This window comes from Mastigoproctus giganteus, chromosome 10 (assembly GCF_048544385.1).
Source record: "Mastigoproctus giganteus isolate SK-2022 chromosome 10, ASM4854438v1, whole genome shotgun sequence".
In the NCBI taxonomy this organism is placed as follows: domain Eukaryota; kingdom Metazoa; phylum Arthropoda; class Arachnida; order Uropygi; family Thelyphonidae; genus Mastigoproctus; species Mastigoproctus giganteus.
This window is the reverse complement of record NC_143584.1, coordinates 19621705-19639831: the sequence shown is the minus strand read 5'-3', so window position 1 is coordinate 19639831 and position 18127 is coordinate 19621705. Positions and strand designations below refer to the sequence as shown.

The window sequence follows — 18127 nt, the reverse complement described above, 5'->3', positions numbered from 1 at the left end:
ACCCCACTCATGTGGCGGGTTAGGTTCCAGAACTCTGCCAAAAAGTGGAACATAACCTTTTTTTCACTTGCAAATGCATATAAAAGCCTAATAACATGTTTATACTATCATATGCTTTAAACAGACGATAAAATAGCATCCAACACTCTTCTCAGACTTGGTTGCTGAGTGCTTCATGCTGAAAAAGTGGAACAAGCAGTAAACATAATGAACATGGATATAATTGAAAACCGCCATATTAGCAGAATGCTGAAAAGAGAGGCCCTACTGTAATGTTTTGATACTAAAAAGTGAGGTTTTACACTTGGGAAATAATTACAAACAAGAGGGGCTCAGCTAAAAACAGTAGGGTGGGCAACTGCTTGTAGAGATGGGGCAATTATAATTCCACTATGGGAGGCAACTGAGAAGCTGCATTTCTTGAAAAGGCCCAAAGACAGGCAAAGCTCCTGGTTGAGACTGGAAAAAGGACACCCATAAAAGGAAGGACTTTAATTCATGGGCTACAGAGCTTAGTAACTGGGTACCTTAAGAAGAGAATCTGAATAAGATTTATAAGGCTCTGAGAGGGGATTTACCATCCTCTCAGCCTTACAAATGAGCAAAGGGGAAATAAATTCAAACTGAGGGAAAGAATTATAGAGAAACAATAAGATTTCCTTTAGCTTGCAAGTTATTAATAATTTTAATGCTACTTGCACAGGTAGAGGAAGAACTAAAACTTTGGAATATGAGGACAATAGGTTGGGGAAATTCATATATATATATATATATATTTTTTTTTTTTTTTCTTTTGTTTGATGGTACAGCAAAAGTCACTTTGTGCTGTATGGCCAATGCTAACAAGATGAGAGGAAGAGACAATCTAGATAGCCACGGTCTAGTTATAAGAGCATTTAATCCATTGGCATTTACATAAAATAATATATAAGGCATTTCAAAATTTATTATAACAATGGATTTTGTATCCCCATTTTAAATAATCCAAGATAGATGGCTCATCTGAAATAAATGACTCATCCAAGGTTACTGCATGGAGGTCTACTTTGGATTATTCATCCACAATAGACAAATAATCCAAAGTAGACTTCCAATATTTATTTATACACATTCAAAGTAACCTTGAATGTGTATAAATCATAAAATATTTTTTGCTTTAGCCAGATTTTTTTCCCAAAAAATGTCAAATAGGAGACAAGCAGCTCCCAGTTTTTTGACAGTCTCCAAAGCTCCAAGAATAACATTCCAATTGTAAGTTGGAAACCACTTCACAATGGTGTGCTAGAACCTGACCTGGGGGCCCTGTAATTAATTAGATAACTCAGGTAACTTTATTTTCACAATATTCTTATTCAGAGCTTAGTTAAAATGTTACATAATTCTAATTTAGAAATAGCCCCTTAGGTTTTACAGTAAATGAAGAAGCAGTTACAGTATAGAATTTGTATATTATTTCTTTTGGAAAAAAAAAAAAAATTTGCTTGTTCTTGCATAGAAAGCAAATTTACTTAATTACTTCTTATTTTATTTAATTCCTTTAAGTGAAATCAATTTTTGGGAAAATACAGGTGATATTTAAATGTTTTTCATATTTACTACAAACAAGTATAAAACTATTTATAACAAGTTCATGCCTGCTTAAACCCAACAAATTTCCAATGAGATGCAAAAGACTAACCACAAGACTCAAGTACACAGTGTAGAGAATGTTAAAATTCCAATGAATAAATCCACTACTGTTATGAGAGAGAAAGTGTAACAGAGAAAATGGGGGGGGGGGGGTATTAGCTTTAAGGAGAAACAGAATTAAAAGCTATATAAAATTAGATATCCAAGTATAACTTGAGGTAGCAAAAATAAATCTACACATTTAAAAATATAAATTATATGTGAAATGTAAACTACATGAAAATTCATTACATAATCTACACCTGAAAACAATTTGAATAATCAAACTCATTTTTCAGAAATATATATATCACAGGAGGCACCTATTTAATTATTCTATTTTATGCGATGATAGACTATTGCACCTGCAGCCACAGCACCAAGAAGTAAAGTTGCAGCTACTAAACATTTAGATCCTCCAGGTAGTACATTCCCTAAACTTGGTTCTGGACCAAAAGTCTTCTTAAATGAATCTTTCAGCTGTACTTGATTATAGTACTTTTCAAGATGGGGCCGCTTTTCATTGGCAAAATAGCAATCCCAGAGTCCAATATATTGAAGCCGATATAGAAGTATGGTCAAAGTAATATCAGGAATTGTGAATTTATCTGAACAAAGCCACCAGTCTGCTTTATCTGCAAAGAGAAAAAAATACTTAGTATATTAAAGAGTAAAAATTATCAAATCAGTATCCTTCCTAAAGAATTTGCGAAATTCCTTCAAATCCCATATATCATATTACAACCGCACGTTGAATATTAATTTTGAAATGACACTAAATTCACTATCAAGTAATGTATATGTATACAGTAATGCTATATTTCATTGATAAAAACAGAAAACTGCATCTATATATTGTTCTAAAAATGAAGATTCTGCACTGCCTAAACTTTAAAAAAATTCTTTCAAAAATGGAGTGCAAGTTTCATTCAAGGGCATTGATAAAATAACATATTTTGACAAGTGCAGTATTTCATCATGATGAGATTAACAAAGGTTGGGCATCTTATATCATAAACTGTATGGTGGCATTTGCTATGCTGTCATGTTTTGTACTATAAAGTACAAAATATGTACTATTAAGTGGCAAGAATGTTTTGTGGTTAATGTGCTTAAACATGAATGTTTTGTGGTTTTCTTGTTAATTATATATCTAAATAATTAAGAAAAATTTCTTTTCATCCAGTGGTTCCAGCTGCAAAATAGGTTTCTAGACATATGAATAACTGGTAAACAGCAGTTCACCAAAATGAATTCAATAGTCTTAAATGAAACATTTGCATATTTATAATTGCAACACTACTCTTAACAATCTTATTAATAAGACAATTTCAGGTAAGACTCCAGTATTCAACAGTGTGTGTGTGTGAAGGTCATGGTTGGAAATTTTCAAAAATATCTATTCTAGCAACAGAATAGTAGTAGTAGTAGTAGTAGTAGTAGCAGTAGTAGTAGTGGCACTTGATGCAAGAAAGCAAGTGTAGGAGCTTATGCAGCATCAGCCAAAAAAAAAAAAAAAAAAAACACACCATACCCTCCAATTGCCTGTCCAGTTCCTCCTTAAATTTATTTAACCTATCAACTTCCACAACGACAGATGGAAGTTTGTTCCAGCAATTAACCACCCGCTGGCTAAAGGCAAATTTCCACACATCTATTCTACATCTATCCTTTCTTAATTTGAACTTATGTCCCCGTAGGTTCGTATTCTGAACAAGTGGGAGGATCCCATCAGAATTCAGCGTGCTCAACCCATTCAAGGCCTTATAGACCTCAATCAGATCACCGCGCAGGTGCCTAGTCTCCAGCCACTGCAATTTGCAGAACTTAAGCCTCTCTTGGTAAGAGGATCCCTTCATTCCCCTCACCAATCGTGTTGCTCTTCTCTGTACACGCTCAAGCAAATCTACATCCTTCCTAAAATGAGGCCTCCAGACCTGTACGCAGTACTCAAGGCGTGGCCTGACCATTGCCTTATACAGAGGGACAATCACCTCCTTTTCCCTGCTAGCAAAATTCCTATATATCATTGACAAAACCCCATGACCTGCCCTAGCAGCCTGTCTACATTGCTCAGAAAACTTCATATCTGACTGCACAATTACTCCCAGGTCTTTTTCATTTTCTACCACCTTAAGTGTAGTACCACACAGTTGGTACGTTTCTCTGGGGTTACTTCTACCCATATGCAGTACTTTGCATTTGTCAAGGTTAAACTTCAGTTGCCACTTCTTAGCCCATCTGCCCAAATTATCTAGATCCTGTTGCAGTAGCACACTGCCATTACTGTCATTAACAACCCTGCCAACCTTCGTGTCATCTGCAAACTTCGACATTAAGCCTGATATACCTTCATCAATATCATTGATAAATATACAAAACAACAGTGGACCCAACACCGAACCCTGTGGGACTCCACTAATAACATTAGTCCACGAAGAGCAGCACCCATTGATTACCACCCTCTGTCTTCTCCCACTTAACCATCCTTTTATCCATTGTAGCAACTTACCCTTAATACCATTCTGCTCCAATTTGTACAGTAGTCTTCCATGCGCAACAGTGTCAAAAGCTTTCCTGAAATCCAAGTATATGATATCAAAATTATTTTTTTCATCCAGTTCCTTTGTGACCACATCATAATAACCAATCAAATTTGTCAGACAAGACTTTCCCTTAACAAACCCATGCTGTGTCCGAATTATTGCTGCAGTCTTGTCTAGATGATCCTGCAATGCATCTTTAACCAGTGACTCCATTATTTTATCCGGAACAGAAGTTAAACTAACTGGTCTGTAATTATTCGTGTCACCCTTCGAACCTCCTTTGTGAATTGGGGATACATTTGCACATCTCCAGTCCGTGGGAACCTCCCCTGAATCCAAGGATGCTCTCATAATTATGGCTAAGGGTTTGCTTAGTTGCTTTGCCGCCTCCTTTAATATAACTGGATAGATCCCATCCGCCCCAGGTGCCTTTCTTATGTTTAACTTCAACAATTTCTCCTCCACTTTGCTCTCAATTATTACAAAATCATTAAGCACACTGCTACAATTTGATAACCTTCCATTTTCAAACTGTAATGATTCCTCACGTGTGAATGTAGATGCAAAATACTCATTCAGTTTGTTTGCTATCTGAGCAGGATCATCAACAGTCGAACCATCGATGTCAAGTGGACCAATCATATTCAGCCCCTTCCTTTTAGAGTTTATATAAGTAAAGAAATCCTTGCTGTTTTTCTTAGCATCTTTTGCCAAAGATTTCTCGTAATCCGCCTTTGCCTGCCGAACCTCCTTTGTGACCTGATTACAGACTAGCTTATATCTGCTACAGGCTTCTGCGTCGCCTGATAATTTATATGCATCCCATGCATTTTTCTTCTCTGTCACGAGTCTCATTAGTTCATTTGATAACCATTTAGGCCTAAACCTTGAACAATATTTCTTCATCGGTATGAAAAGTCTAGTAGCTTCCACGATTAATTCCTTGAATGCTTCCCACTTAGAATTTACTGTTTGTAACATCGTCAGTCGATCCCACTGTACAGAATTTAAAAACTGTCTGAGACCACTGTACTCCCCTTTACGGAAGCAAAAACCTTTTCCTTTACCCCTGACGGTAGTTACCTCTTTGAGTAAATCCCACTTCAGCACACTGTGATCACTGCCACCTAGTGGTTCCTTTATCTGCAAATTCTTAATACACGAATGATCACTGCTGATAACCAGATCAAGAGTATTACTTTCTCTGGTTGCCTCTCGAACATGCTGCTGCAGAAAACAATCATCCAATAGATCCACAAAAGTCTGACTAGTGTGTGAGTGACCAACCCACAAGTTCCAGTCAATATCTGGGAAGTTAAAATCCCCCATTATAAGACATTCTGATTTACTGGCCCACTCTATTTCTCTGTACAATTGTTCATTGTACTCATTCGAGTCATTAGGCCTATAACACACTCCTACTCTTATTTTTGCTTTTGCAGTGCTTATGTCACACCAAACTGACTCAACAGTGCACTGTCCATCTATATCAACAGGATGCACTTCTTTTGATTTTATGTTTTTCTTAATTAACAGCATAACACCTCCTCCCTTTCTGTCCTGTCTATCCTTTCTGTACACATTGTACTCCCCAAATTCCAGTTCTGCATTCCTTATATCTTTGTGACACCACGTCTCTGCTATCCCAACAATATCCGCCTTTGATGTCTTGACCAACACTTCAAATTCATCAAATTTATTTACTATACTTCTAGCATTGGTATACATGCAAGCATACATGCTCCTATGCCTATTCCTTGTTACCCTAACACATCCCATACACCCAACTATTCCAGGATGACTGCCATCCGTCCCTGAAACCCCGAACACCCCTCGCTCCAGGTCGCTTCTTATTCTAATAGAAGTTGTGCAAGAATCACCTTCACCTCTGCCTGCGGTTACTGTTAAACTATTAGTCTTTGTATCCCCCCAAGCTAGCAGTTTTCCGACCCACCTAACACTGCCTCGATAGCATCAGCAAATATTCTTGCACCCTTTCTATTTAAGTGTATCCCATCCCTGTAGAAGCAATCTCTCCTGTTAACAAGTACAGTCCAGGCTGAAAAAAATTCTACCCCTTGAGCCTTGCACAATCTTTCCAGGGCCGAATTGATCGACAAGGCTCTCATCATATACTCCCTCCTATCGTGTCTGGGCAGAATTGCAGACACTTTCAAATTCAACCCTAATTCTCGGCTTTTTTTCAACAGTGACCTGTACTTGTTGAGTAATTTTGCCGGTCTCCTACTCTTAATATCATTAGTGCCAACGTGTACAACTATATCACCTTTTGTGCCCTTGAAAGATGATATCCGCTCTACAACGTCATCAACCTTTGCCCCTGGCAGACATACCCTGGTCCTGTTCCACCTATCCTTTTTACATAGCATGTTCCCCGTTTCCCTGACAATAGAGTCACCAACAACTAATAGTTCCTGTGGGACCAGCGCATTCTGCCTTGGGGGTTGCCGCTGTGTTGCGTGATGACCAAGTGCAAGCTCTGGCGTTGATGTGGGCAGCTGAGAGCTTGATGGGCCCCTCAATTTATTTCCTTCGAGGGCATCCACCCTGTCCTTCAAATTCTCATATAGGCCCATAACAACGCTGAGTTGACGCCTGATTTCCTTACACTCCTTACATCGCGCACACACAAAGACATCCCCCATGGCAATATCATGTTCCGTTCCAGAGAGTTCGGCAAACATTTCACAAGTTGCACATTTTTTTAGGCTGTGACGCGTTGGAGAATAGCTATAAGAAGAATTGTGATTGGGGTAATTGAAAATAATATTAAGCAGAACAAAGGATTAAAAATAGATAGGAACTCAATACATGCTTTTTTAAAAGTACAAATCAAAAAGAAATGGAATATCAGACTATCAAGAAATACCATTAGCAGCCCACTAATATATAGCTCTTTTGGATGTTGCCAGCAATTTACACCACCATTTACATTTTTTTTGAAAATGTCAATTTTTACATTCTAATTTATGATCTAGGAATATGGCACTGTGTTTGAAGTAACTTCATGTTTCCTTGAGAAATTAGCAACTCTCTGATAATGCCCAAGTTTTATTGGGCATGAAGAAGAGGTTTCATCTGTATTAGGCTTATGGAATTCAAATAAACTAGTACAAATTTATGTTGTAAAGAAGAACCAAAATTTGATACATTTGTGTGTCATTTATTTTGGCATAAATTTTTGTAAACAGCATTGTCACACTGTTTTTAGGCAATTGTGTGACCAGAAAAACTGCATACACAAAGATAACACTACCCAACATGATTTTTATGTACAGAAAATCAATGGTTGTTTCTGGTCAAGTTTTATGTAAAGTTTTACGTTTAAAAACAAAAATTTCCTATCACATATCAGTTTTAAGATATAGAGAGATAACTGGATTTTGTACAAAGATATCATTAACTGTTTGAAATATAATTTTTAAACTTATTAACTTTTGGTTGGTTTTGTTTATTGGGCTAAAAGTTAAGCAAGTACATCATTACTGTTCTTGCAATATAGTATATTTTGATTTTGATGCACTTTTCCAGACAAGTCAGTATTTTTACTAATTTTATTACACCATTCAACTGTTCAATATATAGTGTATAATAAACTACACTACAAGAATTCACCTTCTGTTCAAATTTACCAATTGCTCTTACGTTTTTAGGTTAATGCATTGTTAAAATGGAGAAGACAAAGCACAGAACTTGCTTCAATCACCCAGACAACTTCTGCTATGTTTCTGGACACTTAACCCCAAAAACTCAGAGGAAGAAAATATACGTCACAAAAGTTGCATATTCATTATACTTCGGCTGCAAGATCGGTGACCAAGAAAAAAACTGGGCTCCACATATCTGTTGTATTACTTGTACAATGAACTTAAGGCTGTGGTTATATGGCAAGCTGAGAGAATCCAAGAATCATTTTGACATCAGCAATTAGGCCAGTGCCACACAGTAAAGAACTGCCAGTACCTGTGCCACCAAAATTTTGGGGTATTGGAAGTAGTGATGAAGGTACAGAAGAAATCGTTTTACCAGATGTCATGGAACCAAATACTTCACGATTTAGACCAGAAACCAGAAAAAGAAAAGTCCCCACAGTACACTGAACAAGAAGAATTAAGTGACTTGATCAGATACTTGGGCTTACCCAAAGAGAAGGCTGAATTACTTGGATCCAGACTACAACAGGGAACTCACCAAAGGTACAAACATTACAATACACCATAAGCGAAATGAAGAGTTTCAAGATATTTTGCAATGGAAAACAACGTGTGTGTGTGTGTGTGTGTGTGTGTGTGTGTGTGTGTGTGTGTGTGTGTGTGTGTGTGTGTGTGTGTGTGTGTGTGTGTGTGTGTGTGTCTGCAAAGACGTCATTGGTCTTATGCACGAACTGAACATTGATCACAATACCTCTGAATGGCGTTTGTTCATTGATGCATCAAAGCTAAGTTTGAAAGCAGTATTGCTTCATAATGGAAATACTTTACCATCAATTCCTCTTGTTCTTGCTGTTGGCCTGAAAGAAACTTACAATAGTATGTCCCAGATTCTTGCTGCTATACATTACAATGACTATTGTTGGAATATTTGTGGTGATCTCAAAGTGATTGGCCTGCTTGTTGGGTTGCAAGATGGTTTCACTAAATACTGTTTCCTGTGTCTGTAGTATAGTCGTGCAACAGCCAAGCACTATGTCGTACAACACTGGGATAAGAGAGATGAATATATTCCTGGCAAAAGCAATGTAAACTATGTTCCATTGGTTGATCCACAAAAGGTTTTTCTTTCTCCTTTACACATCAAGCTTGGACTGATTAAGAATTTCACTAAGGCACTGGATAACGAAAGCAGAGGATTCGCATATTTACCGAAAATGTTTCCAAATTTATCTCATGCAAAACTGAAGGAAGGAATTTTCATAGGTCTTCAAATAAGAAAGTTCCTAAAAGATGAAGAATTTCAAAGAAACCTGAATGATGTTGAACTGGCTGCATGGAGATATTTCAAGGCTGTGGTACACGGATTCCTCGGAAAGAGAAAAGAAGAGAACTATGAGCAACTGGTGACAAACTTGGTGAAATGTTACAAAAACATGGGGTGCCGAATGTCACTTAAAATGCATTTCCTTCATTCTCATCTGGATTTCTTTCCTGAAAACTTAGCACATGTCAGTGATGAACAAAGAGAGTGCTTCCACCAGGACATATCTGCAATGGAAAAACAATATCAAGGTTGCTGGGACTCTGCCATGATGGGAGATTACTGTTGGTTCCTTAAACGGGAAAGCAATCTGGAGTATAAAAGGAAATCATTGAGTGGGAAACATGTTTAAGTAACATATATTGTGTATAATAATTACAAACATGTATGCTGATATTGTATAAAAACAAGGAATTTAAAAAATGTGTATATCTTTTGATGTAGACATGACAGAAGTAAAAGATTGATATTTTCATAATCAGGACATTAATTTTGTTCAGAATAACCAACTTTCATTCTAGAGGTATGACGAAAAAAAAATTTTGTTGGGTAGTGAACTGGTCAACAAATGTTTTTGCAGAACTATATTAAATAAAAGCTTACTTCTAATAGTTCTGCAAATGATCATGTCCTGATATCACCAAAAGAAAGCTATTTTGTTTATTATTTATAACTGTACATACCTGCTAGAGAGAGAGAGAGAATCCATATTTTAGGATATTATCTGTTATTTAATAGTTGTAATCCATACCAAAAAAAAAGGGGAAAAAAAGTGATATTTCTCTCTTTTAGAACTATCACTTATTCACTAAACTTTGTAACTTAACACAAACTGCTCTTGCAAATTACAGCTATGTAAGGTGGTCACAGAGCACTCTGGTGAACAACTTGACTTAGCAAAGTAGTATAGAAAATGGGAGAAAAACATCTCAAGGAGCACAGCTGTTCTACAGTAATAACATCAAAATTGGCTATTGGTTCATGCAACTAGTCTGGCAGCTTATGTAGTTATACTCTTTAAAGAACAGTTTAAGAATCTAAATTAGGAAATTTAGTGAATAACTGATAGCATGGATTACACATAATAAACAGTAAATAATATCCCAAAATATGGTCAGTCAGTTGCTTGCTTGCTCTCTCTCTCTCTCTCTCTCTCTCTCTCTCTCTCTCTCTCTCTCTCTCTCTCTCTCTCATGTAAAATTATGCATAATAGACAGCATAGCACATATACAGCTTATGTACAAAGTGCTTCACAGCTATTATGGTGGTAAAAATGAAAACTCCATAATCATATGCAGTCTTTCTCAATTTGTTGCTGAAATTGAGAAAGACTGCATATGCCTCATGGAATTGTTTTTTTTTTATCCAACAATGCAAGCGTTTTTCTCCAAAGTGCATTCATTGTCATTCTCATATTGAGCATATACAAGTATTTACTCAAAGAAAGATGTACAGCACCTGCACCAGGAAATCATGTGTTTTGTTATGTTTGTAACTAGTGTATGTTGGTTTTAGTGGTGTGAAAAAAATGGATTACATTTTCACTCACATGTTGAGTTAGAGGTACATGAATTCTCTGTGATCTGCACACAATTTTGGAAGAAGTAGAAATATGAAACTTAGAAGTGACTGTATATGGTACTACATACTGGTTATAGCAAATTTTCATTATAACAGTATTTCAATGTGGTTGTTTTTAATGGTCTTTTCTATACTAAATTGCATATAAAAGCCCTGTATGGGAATGGTAGGAATGGCAGTTACTTTGAAATTCATTGCATTTCAAATAATCCAATATCAAATCAACAAAGATACTGTATCGTGAATTTGGAAAAAAAAAAAAAAAACGAAAATCCAGGAAACAGTTTGTCTACTTTTTAATGGTAATTATGCTTTTAATTCTCAGAAGGTAATGTGCATAACTACACTAAACAGTATATTAAAATTAGAAGAAGCCCAGAATTTCAAAACAGTTTAACAACCAATCTGAACATCTGTTGATATATAATTTTTTAAACCTAATTCATAGAAAATACAGTTAAAAAAAATTATTTTGCAATTTCAAATATCATCCAAAATTTTATTACACTATGTAATAAAAAAAAAAGTTTAGATTTATTTATCTTTTTTTTTTGTTAGTTGTTGGCACATTGGCTTCTGTGGCCATAATTCACCTCCCAGAGTTTTTGCATTTTACTCTGATCCAAGCCCGAGGCAGGATTCAAACCTACGACTTTTGGGTTGCCAGGCAGGCACTTTACCCACCTGGATAGCTCAGTCGGTGTTTAGATTTATATTTAAATGTTTCTTATGTGTAATTTGTACTGAATCCAACAGTTCTAGTGTGAACATTTTGGTAGAAATTGAAGGATTTTTTTTTGCAATGTTTATATGTATTATGTAAGTATTACCAACACCTGTGTTACAATAAGAGCCTATAATATTAGTATAACAAGTTTTCTTTTTATTTATTTATTTTTTGCAATATGCTATGGCTATCAAAATGAGGTGTAAGCTATCCCCAGATCCATTCTGCTAAGTTTGTGGATATTATATAGGTTCATAACAGGTGAAAAATAACATCGTTAATGGCATAAAGCTTTGCAGTGCACATGAAGGCTACTTTGCAATGCAAGGTAGCCTTCAATTCACAATGAAGGCTTGCCAATTTCCAATTCACTTTTCTAAGAGGTCTTCAGAATTGGATGACAACATTAATTTGGAGGTACTATAAGAGAAGAGACAGATTTGCCAAAAGTGTGTTGCTGCATACAATTTAGCAAAACAATCCCTTTGTTCCAAGAAACAAAGTCTTGCTTCCACCACTTCACATCAATCTGGGACTAGTCAAATAATTTGTTAAAGCACTGGACCTTCAAGGTAACACCTTTAAGCATATACAATCTATGTTTCTAAAGTTAAAGATAGCATATTTATTGGTCCACGGGTTAAGTAGACTTTTTTCACAAGAACTGGAAGATGAAATGACTGGTGCTGAGCAAAATACATGCATGATCTTATATGGAATGTCTTTCTTGCTAATGTTAATTGAAAATTATGAACTAGTTGAAGGGTTAATTGACAATTACTGAAAATATTAATCAAGCTACATTACTTGCAATCTTGCCTGGAGTTTTTTCAGACCAAATATGGGTGATGTTGGTGAAGAGCACAGGGAGTGATTCTGCCAGGGTGTACAATTAATGAAGAAGAGGTACCAAGGAGGTGGGATGAAGCTGTGATGGGTGATCATATCTGGTTCTTGGTTTGGGATAATCGCTGACCACAAAAGATAAAATATGTTCAAATGTATATTTTTGAGGAAATTTTTCTGATTAACTCAAGGGGGTTTCTACCTTTTAATTTTCTACTTTTAATTTAAGTTTCTACCTTCTAGCTTGTTGTTTGCTCATAGTAAAAATTAATATGTTATTCTGTATGAGGTTTTTTCACAGATGTCTTTCTTTCATTTCTGGACAAATATTTGAGCAGAAATGGTTTGTCCAGAAATGAAGCAAACTAACTTTGGGTAGGCTGATTCCAAACTAAGCAATTTGGAATTAGCCTATCCAATCTCATAAAGAAACACCAGGAAATGCAGATAAACAGAATCGTTTTGAAAATCTGTTACATAGTGGTAACAACTGAAAATGCAACAGATATTAAAAACATTTAACTACAAAAAAAAAAAAAAAACCACAATAGTGTTAGTAACTAACAAAAAAAAATGAAGTTGTTGTTGGTGCATCGGCTTTCTATGGCCATAATGCACCTCCAAAAGTTTTTGCATTTTTTTTACTGTGATCCAAGCCTGAGGTGGGATTCGAACCCGCGACCTTTGGGTTGCCAGGCAGGCAGGCACTTTACCCACCTGGCTAGCCTAGTCAGCTAACACACAATAGTTGTGACTGTGATCATGAAATTATTTTTATGAAAATGATGACCAAATTAGGGCAGTTAAACTAAACAATTAGCAATCTATAACATAATGTAGCTACTATCATTATCATCATTAGCCATATAGTGCAAGGAAGCCTGAGGCTTTTGCTGCACCAGCCAAAAAAAAACAAGTACAGAGAGAGAGAGAGAGAGAGAGAGAGAGAACAGAGTCAGAAGTAGAAGGGAATCACTAAAGAAGAGAAGAATGATGATATCCAGCTCAGGACCCTGGGTGTGCCAAGCCCATACTCACCAGATGTGAGCCCCTAGAGTCAAATGTTTCCTATAACAGTAAAAATTAATTATCCTACAATATTCTTGTTATTCTTTCTCACCAATAGTCCTCTTTAACCCTATACTTATTACATACTCTCCAGAAATATCACATTCCCACAGCATAATATGCTTGGTTGTGGATCCAATTGGAAAATGAACTGGCTACAAAGCTTTTAGAGAAATAAGCTCTCTCTGCTATTCCCCACACAGATGCCAATGAAGGGAGGGCCTAGTTCCTCAAAAGTTTCGTAGTTTGCTATTTTATAGTCAAGGCTAATTCTAAGCATATTATTTCATCATGATTCCCAACCACAGAGGACCTCTTTTACCAAAATGATGTCATATAAATTGTAAAAAGCAGTACCTTCTGTATGTGATGACAGCTCCTCTTCTACTGCATCTAGAACTTTCTCTACTTCTTCAATTGCTTTTCTAACTGTTTCCATCTGTTGCATTGGTATAAACTTAGTTTCTATTATTTGTTTCTTTGCCATATAGTGTTCTTTAAATTCTGGATGTCTGATAGCTAGGTCATCAAGAAGTTCCAATAATTTAGGCACAACCGCTAAAGGGGAAAGAAATATCCACATTAGTACACATTTTTGGTTTTAAGTATAGAATACCTTTCATAAAAGCCTTTTTATCCTATCAGTGCATTTTAAAATATGTAGAAGATTTTATACTCAAACAGACAAAAACAAAAAAGAAAATATGCAGCAATAATTAACAAGGTTGCCAATCTGGTTATATTTCATCTTTGAGAATTTTTGGCATATTAGCAAAGGCTTTAAGTAAACCATTGCTATGGTACACTATTTATGTCACTGAAGTATGTGTTCACAAGCCAGTTTGCATGATGTGTAGGCCAAAACACTGGGATGATTCATGGGGAGGGGATTATTCCTCTTTCAGAAATCATCTAATTATAGCCCCAATTAAGAAGTCCTCATAGATGGGGTTGTAGTTCCTGAGCATCTTTTACTGGACTGGACTAGCTGGATCTGTGTTTTAAATATATGTATTATGTGTATTTACATATGTTGTATTCATGTATCTATGTCTCTGAGTACAGTATTGTATATGGCAGGGAATGCCTATTATAATAAATAAATTAACTAAAAAAAAAAAAAAAAGAAAAGTGCAGTCAGTCGAAGTTCTCTGAGCAGTGCATACAGGCTGCCAGAACAGTTCATGGAGTTTTGTCAATGATATACAGGAATTCTGCCAACAGGGAAAAGGGAGTGATCATCCCATTTTATAAGGCAATGTTTAGGCCACAACTTGAGTACTGCATAAAGATCTGAAAGCCTCATTTTAGGAAGGATGTGTATCTGTTGGAACAGGTGGGGAGAAGAACAACAAAAATATAAATCCCATCCAGTGCTGTAGAAGTGGGTAGTTTGAATAAATTCAAGGAAGAACTAGAAAAACTATTAGAGCAGACAGACAGGTGATATGGGAAGTGGTTTTTTTTTTTGGTTGATGCTGTATTTTTTTGGTTGATGCTGTATAAGCTTGCTTTCTGACACTGTTCGCCACTACTAATATTAATACTTATTCCTATATTCCTGATTACATAGACAGAATCGGTTAAAAGTAGATGGCAGCACTAATTCAACCAGCCTTTAAATAATTTCTCTATTACAAAACCCAGGGCTGAAATTTCACATGGTGAAATGATGGCGATATTGCTTTTCATTTAAAAAAATACCATTGTTCATTTTCAGTTGGATAACTAACAGCAAATCATTTGGTTTCCAACTCATTGGTCATCCAATTACAGACATCTATTTTAGAAACTGGTCTTGTCCTAGAAAGGGTTTCTTATTTATTGCCAGCTTTGTTATAAATATTAAAGCAAGACTACTTACTTATACGTACCTTATAAAATTCAAGAGTTCTTGAATTTTTAATAGAGAAGCAAAGAGCAAATTTTACTTAAAAGTAATGTGAGGTACAACTAGGCAAAGAGTGGTTTTAGAGGTAAAAAAAAAAAGGGGGGGGAGGATTTAAAATGATTCCCACACATACACCCACTACAGTGGGCTAATGCAGTCAGCATAGCATTGTGTTGTGCATATATCAAATAAAGTTCCAAAACTTAGAATTCAGATTGCTAATTTTCCCAAAATTATTTTATTTTTTATTACCTCAGAAAAGTATCGGGTGTATATGCCCTATACATATTTAGAGAAGGAAGAAAAAAACTTATTAAATTTCAAATACATAAATTCAATTTTGTTAAATTTAAAAAACAGTATATCTATTAAATATACAAAAAGCAATAACATATATAAAAAAATTTTTTTTTTTTTTTTTTTTTTGCCAGTCTGTAAAGTGTATACATTCTGTAGTCAGTTTGCCTGTTTTGCTGGATTAACCCAAGTTTTAAGTAAACAATGCTACTCTCTTTCAAGATCAATTAACTTGGACAGTAAAAAAGCCCACAAAAATTACTACTGTCTTAACAGTATTCAAACTGAGCTCTTTTCTACACAGTGCAGAAAGACACCAGTTATAACCAATGTTGTACCTACATGGTTCATAAAACAGCTTCTCATATGGTGACAGTCTATGTGCTAAAATAAAACAATATTTTATAAGAGGGAGAATATACATACTTGATCGAAATTTTGTTTCACGTGGAGACATTTTTGAGTTAACTGCTAATTCTGGAAAATACACTGTACCAAATGTTATAGCAGTAAATGGAACAGTATCTAGGAGTTTTCTCATCTGGTCCACTTTCCGGGCTTGCTCTGTACCTTTCTCGGGAAGAAGGTGAGGTGTATTTCCTGCCAATAACAAAATTTATAAGCAATATCAAAATTTCATAAATAATCTATTCATGTCAAAACAGAAAATAAAATTATTTCTAACTTTAAAATAAAGCTTGCTTTTAAACTGATGAAGCAAATTAAACATTTATAGCAATGTTTTATCCACAGCTCCCATATTTTTCAATTCCATTTTGTATTTTGCTGTTACTGAAGTTTTAAAAAGAATTTCTGAACTTAAAAATTGAAAAACTTCTTAAAATTTAAAAAAATTTATATATTAAAATCAAAAGTTTCCATGAATTTGGGTGTTCTTATAAATTTCCACAAAATTTTATAGTTTTTTTTTCTTGCTCAATATTTTGTGGCATCAATTTTTGTTTTAAATTTTCCAGCTGTTTTTAAACAAGTAGGCCACAGAATTCAACATACCACTACATAAGAGTAAAATTATTACTTTATACACTGAATGCATTATGATTAACTTGCCTGCAATGCTGAGGATCCAAGTGGATCACAGAAATCCTAGGAGAAAGTGATTATAAGAATCAAAAAATAAAGTTGTTTTTTCAGTGATTAATTTATATATAATTTTTAGATTTCCTTTTCTTCAGTAACTAGTTGTTTCTAACGGTAATCTGTTTGAGCAGAGGTTGTAGTCTTGAGTTATCATCAATGAAAGGGCAGTACAGCTGCATTTTTTTCTATTAATGTAGGTATCCTTCTTCAGGAAAAGCTGCATTTTTTGTCTCAAACAAAAAAAAAAAAACCTGACCAAACCTGACCAACCTGACCAATGTTCAGTTCAATATCTGGAAAGTTAAAATCCCCCTTTATAAAATATTCTGATTTACTGGCCCATTCTATTTCTTTGTATAGTTGTTTGTTATACTCATCACTGTCATTAGGCCTATAACACACTCCTGCTCTCATTTTTGTTTTCCCAGTGCTTATGCCAGGGAAAACTGACTCAGCACTGGCCCCATGTCAACTGAATGCACTGCCTTAGATTTAACATGCTTCCTAACTAAGGGCATAACCCCACCCCACCCTCCTATCCTTTCTGTACACATTGTACTCCCGATATTCAAATTCTGCATCCCTTATATCTGAGTAGCACCACATCTGATATTCACATAATGTGCATTTAATAACTTGACCAGTACTTCAAATTCATCAATTTTATTTACTATGCTCCTAGCATTGGTGTACATGTAAGTAGACATGTACCTGTTATTACTCAGTTAAACTAACACAGTCCATGTATTTACTTGATCCATGATGACCCACAGCAGGGCTTGAAATCTCCGACACTCTGCTTTGCAGGCTGCTGCATGTTCCAATAGAAGCAGTGTAAGAATCACTTTCACTTCAGCTTGAGGCTCTAGTTAATGTATTAGTCTGTGTATTCCCCCAAGCCATCAGTTTTCTGATCCATTTAGCAACAGTATCAGTAATATTAAAAACAGTCTCTCCTGTTAACAAGAAAAGACCACACTAAGAAACGTTTTACTACATATAACTTGCACATTCTCTCCATGGCCGAACTGATTGACAAGTCTCTCAACATATCCTCCCTCCTATTGTGTCTCGACACTTTCAAATTTAATCCTGCAACTTTTCCTAACATTGCCCTGTACTTATTAATTTAATCTTCAGATTTCCTACTCTTAATATCATTGATGCCCACATAAACAACAATATCACCTTTTGTGCCCTTAAAAGATTATATCTGAAATAATAGAAACACCTAATATGAAAATAGTAGTTTTTGTAATGGCTATATGATGTATTTATGAACATGCAGTAATGATTTTTTTTTTTTTTTTTTTTTTTTGTTTCTTGCAGGTAATACTGTGAAGGAAAGATAAACCCTGATGCTCATTTAGAGGTGATATAAAAGGTACATGAGTAAAATGACCATCC

General features: G+C 35.4%; 1 protein-coding gene across 1 annotated transcript in view; it reads right to left on the bottom strand.

Annotated features, from left to right (window-relative positions):
* Positions 1-1992: 1992 nt before the first annotated feature.
* Positions 1993-18127, bottom strand: part of LOC150078827 (ganglioside-induced differentiation-associated protein 1-like) — a 56909-nt gene continuing 40774 nt past the window's right edge. Inside the window, exons 3-5 of the mRNA XM_090383560.1 lie at positions 16046-16219; positions 13789-13989; positions 1993-2303 (exon numbers count right to left, since the gene is read on the bottom strand). Of these exons, the coding sequence (XP_090239686.1) occupies positions 2005-2303; positions 13789-13989; positions 16046-16219 (674 nt within the window). The 3' untranslated portion in view covers positions 1993-2004. The remainder of the gene's footprint in view (positions 2304-13788; positions 13990-16045; positions 16220-18127) is intronic.